The sequence below is a fragment of the Ptychodera flava genome, chromosome 16 (assembly GCF_041260155.1).
Source record: "Ptychodera flava strain L36383 chromosome 16, AS_Pfla_20210202, whole genome shotgun sequence".
Classification (NCBI taxonomy): domain Eukaryota; kingdom Metazoa; phylum Hemichordata; class Enteropneusta; family Ptychoderidae; genus Ptychodera; species Ptychodera flava.
The window spans coordinates 29680046-29686992 of record NC_091943.1 but is presented as its reverse complement, the minus strand read 5'-3'; the positions used below and the strand labels follow the sequence as shown (position 1 = coordinate 29686992).

Here is a 6947-nt window from a genome sequence, read left to right as displayed (position 1 = left end):
GAAGACGGGAACTCTGGTCGAGCACTCTTGTCTCGCTACCATTTTTTCATGTTTTTGTTGTGTGCTCCTCTTTTTCCTCGGAAGACTTCAATAGTTGTAGCTTGACTAAGTCTCCTCTTCAGACTATAGTATTTTGAGGAAATCGAAACAGTCCTTAATCGTAGACAACTTTCTGAGTGTTTCTAGGTCCTTAGCGAATGGTGCAGTATTGAAAACATTTTCAACTTCGTACTATAGGAATTTGTTGGTCGGTTACAAAATCACAGCACACAGCTCACAAAGAAAACATTGTTCATACCACATTTTCAGTTCATGTCATACAGAACTTTACTGTTTTTTTATTTTTCTCTAGTTCACAGTTCAAAGTAGGCTATACTAGAAAAGTTAAATAGATGATAGATGTTTAAGTGTCCATAGAATTCATTGATCAGTCTAAGAGTGTTCCTCAGAGATGGCGATGCGTGAAAAAGCTAGTTGGGTGCTTCACTGCAACAACAGTGGTCTGTAAGAGACAACATTGGATATTATTCGGTATCACAGTTAAAGGGCCATTATTTGTAACTTTTGACCATTTTTTACCTCGGAAAATTCCATGTTGGAGGCTCATATTTGTTGCAAAATGTTGTTTTACGAAGAAACAAACATGATTAGTGATGTTATAGCCACATAAAACTGCTAATTTTTGTTCAAACGTGTTGCCCTTCCGAGCTCGTTTGTTGACGTCTGGCATGTACAAGTTCACGCTTATTGCAGGATCAAAACAACATTGCGTCGTGGATTGCCAGACATCTGCATGATCTGGCTACGCAACGTGCTCGGAAAATGGACTACGACGTAAGTACCGGGCATAAGTAATGAATATTTATTTTGAAATCGCTGTAAACGGCTCGCACAGGTGCAGAAGAATGCCTACGTTGCAATCCGCATGTCAACAGAGTTTGTATTTCTGTCCGGACAAAAATTGAAATTTTCGTTGTAAAATCACATGTTATTTAGTTGTAGGGCACGTAATGTTTCCGAATAATATGCGATTCTCTGTTATTTGACAGGCTATTCAACATGAGCCAGTGATCATTTCAATCAAAACTAACGGAAAAATCGCCAGAAGATAAAGCTAATGGAACTTTAAATGATCATTATCTGTGCAATCAATCAAAATAAGCCTATGTTATCTTAACTTTATTTTCAAGGGATCTATCGATTTATTAAGCAAAAAATACTTACTAGGAATCTCGCAGATGAATCCTTTTGGCCGGAAGTTGCAGTATTCATCATCCCATAATCCATCGTAACCACGTCTATACCTAACATAAACAAGCAACAAAATAAACTATAGCAGACGCCGATCTAGCATGTAATTAGTATCACATTGAACAGAAACATCCTATCCAAAAGCAAAATTTCCTTCAAATAATATTTTGTTAGCGTTAAATTTGGAGGCAAAAGATGTATGTACATTTACGGCCTAACGATGCCCGTCAATAAATCTGTTTTGTTCTCTCTCCGTTGCATGAGTATGAATATAAAGGGAGGCAAATGTAATGTATCGGAATAATTAAGGTAAAGTGCGACGAATTCGGACGCGCACACGCTTTAGAACGTTTCTGCGCAGATTTAACTCCAGCCTGCCGCAAATGGGTTATTTTGTTGCGCATGTATTTAACATCACATGTCATTGTTGAAATTGAGCTTTTACCTAATTTTTGACCCAGTCTCTTTTAAATACATATGACCTATAACCTTGTCATATTTTGACCCCCTAGGAAGCTGGTTTTATTCAATATGAGCGACAAAATTAACATTTCTCTCCCATTTACATGGCGCATATTACCCATTCACCTTGAGATATTGTAAAAGTAGCGTGGTGACACCCTTTTATTAAAAGTGTAAACAAAATGGTATTATGTCAGGAGTTTATTCGCCAAGTTTGGTCAAAATGACACCATTCAGAGCGACAGGAAGAAAGTTCGAAAATTATGTAGTGATGTAATTTCGATATCGTAATTTTGTAATCGATACTTATGTAAAAAATTCTTTACAAACATCATGAAAACTATACATACGATAGATTGGATCTTAAGTCTTGGTATTTATTAAAATTAACTCATGTGCTAAGCTTTTTTTAATTGCTTTCTTCAGTTTAAGTGAATTATATCATTTTTATTTATTTCTAACGACGCCATTTTAACGTCCGTTTCCATGGAAACGAGCGCAATGACCCCCATTCTTTATTTCATTTTCGCACTTGCTCAGCTTCCAAGAATATTTGTGCAAAGTTTCAAGAAATGACACCACAACTTAATTTTGACGTAATTCTTAGTATTTCACCTTAAAAATTGTTAAGGTGCCCTGGGGAAACATTTACCGTTCTCTCAACGATTTGAGCAACATAATTCTCGGAATGTACTTTTTCAATGACTCTGATATGTTCAATCGTTCTAAACGGCAGATTCTCTGAAGAAACACTTACTTGGATTTCTTCCTGGTTTAGTCACGTAGTTTTAGCATATCGTTCTGTTATAAGTTGTTTGTTTTGGGAGACATCGACAAATTCTGAGCAACTTACCAAAGCTGAACACAATCTTGCCCATCCTTGTCTTTGTTCGTATTATTGTTTGGTTCGCCGGGAGCCCAGTTTGTAAAACCGTTGCCGCATATCTCGATTCCATTGTTCCAAACATATGTACCTTCGCTATCAGCATCAGTGAGACCAATAAAAAATCCCCATGTTGGCTTGTTGATACATGGGGGGCCATCAAGCCCATTACCGGCGATGAAGGCCCTAACCATGGAATCAATTTGTGCATCAACTAAGTTAGCAAGGCTACCTCCACGTTCACGGCATTTCGCCTCAGCATACCCATAGTAGGTCATCCCGTAAGAGTTGGCATCTTCAGGCATTTCGCAATGCACCTCATACCTCTTACACAGACAGAAAGATGCTGTGAAGGAAAAGTTTGTGTCAGAATTGAGAACACTACAAAAACTATTTTCTGTATCACAATGCATTATAAGTAATGAAATATATATATCAACATTGAACAATCATCAGAGTTTCCCTACATATTGAGATGAATACAAATTTGCTCACATTTCTCAACTATATATGTCATGATCATGTTACATTTCCTAACACATAAAATATTGGGTATTTTGCCTCACACAACTAACAAAAGTTTCACACAAGTGTACGCTTCTTGAAAATGGACGTTTTAGTGCAGTCTATACTACTACTACTACTACTACTACTACTACTACTACTACTACTACTACTACTACTACTAGAACAACTATACGTAAACGAACACCATTTTTCACACCGATCTAACAAATAAAAATATTAGTTTGTAGCACGTCACAGTGTACCATAGTGAACATTTGATGCAGAACTTACGCACACAATCTTGCAACCTGTTATCCTGTGACGCGGGCTATAGAATAATGATATAAAACGGGAAGAATACATATAAATGCGCTTAATACAGCAACTCATTGAGGTAAAACATATGAAGGTAGCAGAGGTTAAAAGATTAAACAAATTTAAATGATAAATAGATTACTTTCCTGGTTGGATTCGAAGGAAGAAGACAGCGATCAAAACCGTTCAAATACATAATCACTTAAGAGCCGTAAGTGCTTCCTCAATAACCAAACAAATTGTATTTTCGACTGCTACACCTCCATACAGTTGGAGTTCAACAAGATACACGCTCATACATACACGCTGGTACGCAACTCACACATGCTGTATTTATGCAAAGAATACATCGCTTACTGTTGCTTCATATAGCCCCATGAACACAGATGTAATTTGACAGTCAAATATAGAATAACCGGACAATATGTAGAAAAATTATAATTTGACATATATACAATTATAAAAAGTATAAATCCACTTAAAACGTATGAGCGGCGATAGATGGACAGAACTGAATGAGACATGATTTTATAGGCATGTAACTGTTTATATGGCATTACTCGTCTTTGCATTAGAATATTCGTATGCGATTAACCTGTGTCAATACTTTCAAGCGGATAATTTGATTCGACAAGACAAGCGTTCTGTCGCACATTTAAATAGGCATTACACTACCTGTGCTACAACGACAACTACTCCAGAAAGTAGGATGAGAACGCGTACAGCTTTGAGATCCATTTCGAGTCTGAAAATGCAAAAGAAATCCTTGAAAATGACAACGTAGTGTTCGAGTTATTTCCATTGTTTTCGTATACTGCAAGTGAAGCACAAGTCATAGCCACAGCCTGTGGATGTTTAGCGTGTCTTAAAGCTCTCAATACCGATTCAAGGTCATCGAATCGATGAGTTTTACAGGCAATTATAGAATCATGGTGAATTGTTGCTGCACAAGTACAGCTACACAGTAACATGCTTGGGATGGACAAAGTTCTATTGAACTGAGGTACGAGTATTTCATTCAAGGAAACATTAAAGAGTGACAAATATTAATTTCTTACCTGGTAAGCCTGTTTCGGACGAGCGTTCTCCTGTTCGATGAACAGAAAATTATTGGAAGAAGAAGGGCTTTTATCGAATATGATGATATCGGGGGTGCAATCTCTACCTCTCGCTTTTTAATGTCCGCTTTGTGTATTGAATAAACTTTTGGCATAGAGGAAGTACCCCGGTGACATTATTGCTGTCAGTTTGGAGAAAATCGGATATTCGTCTGTTTCTGCCCACTGTTGAATAAATTTGTTTGGCATTTGTCAGTACTTGCATCCAGTAGACTAAAGCTTTCTTAACTTTTGTATATGTGTATCATGAAATCAATTACTTTTCATGATTTTTAAAAATACTACAGGGAGAATATTGCTTCCTGGCAAATAATCATTTTACATATGTTGGCTGTCGTTCGTATCAAAATTTGCGATCAAAAATTGTCGATGTTAAAAAGAAATGTAAAAATAAATAAAAAAGATAGCCAACATAAACCGATTTCTACCACTTTCCATATTGTGTTAAGCCAGAATTGAAAATATTTAATTTACAAACATCGCCAGGACAGCCGATCTCCCAAAATGTTTCGGGTAATAATCGTCACGCGTATGTATTACCAACAGCTTCACTGCACCATCCTGAAATCGGCAGAAGGCTGACGAGGAATTCAAAAGTTACATCCTCCCATGACGTACGAAGCTGAAGTCAGTGTAATGTGAATAGCTGTTTTGAATATGCTTTACTCAGGGGGGCAGTCAGTAATTATTTGGCCAGCAAATTCGTCTTGTATCTCTGTCAAAATTATTGAATTCATGATCACATAACAGAATAAAGATAACATCACCTACGAAAAAAATAAAGAAAATTCGAGCTTGTAATAATTATACAAGATTAAATTTCAGTATATCAAAGATTTATTCATATTGTAACGGTTTCGCTTACTGGAGAGGTTAAAGTTGCATCCGTAGCGAGAACGTAGCGCAGAGTGGCTTACGCGTTTCATACAAGCATCGTTTTACATAGTTCGGACTTTACGTGCTGACTCACCGTTCACATAGTCGCATTGACTCATTGACTAGACAATGTTGCTTTGATATCTGGTTTACAGAATACTGTGAGAAAAACTTGAAAACTGAAAATTTTACTTTTTATTTGAACAAGCGTACAAGGCCATGGTGGTAAAATAAAACATGTTTATCAGCATGGCAACGTCTGACGTCACCTGTGACTTCCACTGCAATTAGTACTTTGACTTTGTTCAGTGCGACTTTGTATCCTATTTGTTGGGAAAACATCTCAAAATAAAAAAGCAATCGAAAAAACAACAACAAAAAACAAAGGAAAGGAATGTCTGTATTGAACACCAAATTTACAACGAAGCGACCGTAAAAATCGCTCTCGGAAAAGATATACGTAATTAAAAGGGGCTTTTTTACATTGAGAACGATTGCCACACGACTAGAAAACGCATGACATAATCACAACATGATAAGAGCGCGCAGAAAATGATGACGTATCCGTTCATCTTCCGTTCACGTACGCAACGTTTTAACATTTTTAACAATATCAACAACGAAGTACCATTCAAACAAACACACGCATCGATATCTCTCTCTCTCTCTCTCTCTCTCTCTCTCTCTCTCTCTCTCTCTCTCTCTCTCTCTCTCTCTCTCTCTCATAGCAAAGCATAAACGCATTCTAAATCTACAAAAGCTCCACTAAGACCAAGAAAAATTAAAAAAATTGTTTCCCATCCTCGCAAGCGTCAATATAGACCCCGCGCGTCAACCTTTTTTCCTGCTCACAAGGAAACAAAATGAAAATAATACATAATAATGCAAAAATACGCGACGATAGCGCATAACACAGTGCTGTATAAAACAGAACTGTTAACAAAATAACTGATAATACTATTCCATTCAGAACTGTACACATATGTTACTGTTAGCTAAATACCTTTTAGCCACTTTCAGATTTTTATTTTTTTCTCGATTAAACACGTCCCAAACCCAAATAAAGTATACATTTTCTAAAAGCCCTGATATAGAGCTATCCGACCGAGCACAGTACACGGTCATTATTTTCATAAGAGTCACGTGACAAGCGTTTTGCTGAACCTTCCAAAAACAGGTTTTTCCCGCCTTACGCAAACACGCTGCAAGATTTCCGGTTGAAATTTCATCATTGACAAGCCTTGACAATATCCTTCAAAACCGTGTCTGCGATTTTTTCCCGGAGGCTCCATTCAAATTATATGGCGTGATAATTAAAATTCCTTGAAAAGCACCTTCATCTAACACCTTTAAGAGCGCATTTAAAGAAAACAAAGGCATATAAAAAAAATCCCAGACACGGTTTTGAAGGATATTGTCAAGGCTTGTCAATGAAGAAATTCCAACAGGAAATCTTGCAGCGTGTTTGCATAAGGCGGGAAAAACCCGTTTTTAGTAAAACGCTTGTCACGTGACTCTTATGCAATAATGACCGT

The 6947-nt window shown here is 37.0% G+C and overlaps 1 protein-coding gene across 1 annotated transcript; it reads right to left on the bottom strand.

The window, feature by feature from the left end:
* Window positions 1-302: 302 nt before the first annotated feature.
* LOC139114506 (perlucin-like protein) lies at window positions 303-3427 on the bottom strand. Its single transcript, XM_070676290.1, has 4 exons — window positions 3395-3427; window positions 2567-2942; window positions 1225-1304; window positions 303-502 (listed from the first exon to the last, which is right to left on the bottom strand). The coding sequence occupies exons 2-4, from the start codon at window positions 2899-2901 to the stop codon at window positions 471-473; spliced, it is 447 nt and encodes a 148-aa protein (XP_070532391.1). The 5' UTR covers window positions 2902-2942; window positions 3395-3427; the 3' UTR covers window positions 303-470.
* Between the last annotated feature and the right edge of the window lie 3520 nt (window positions 3428-6947).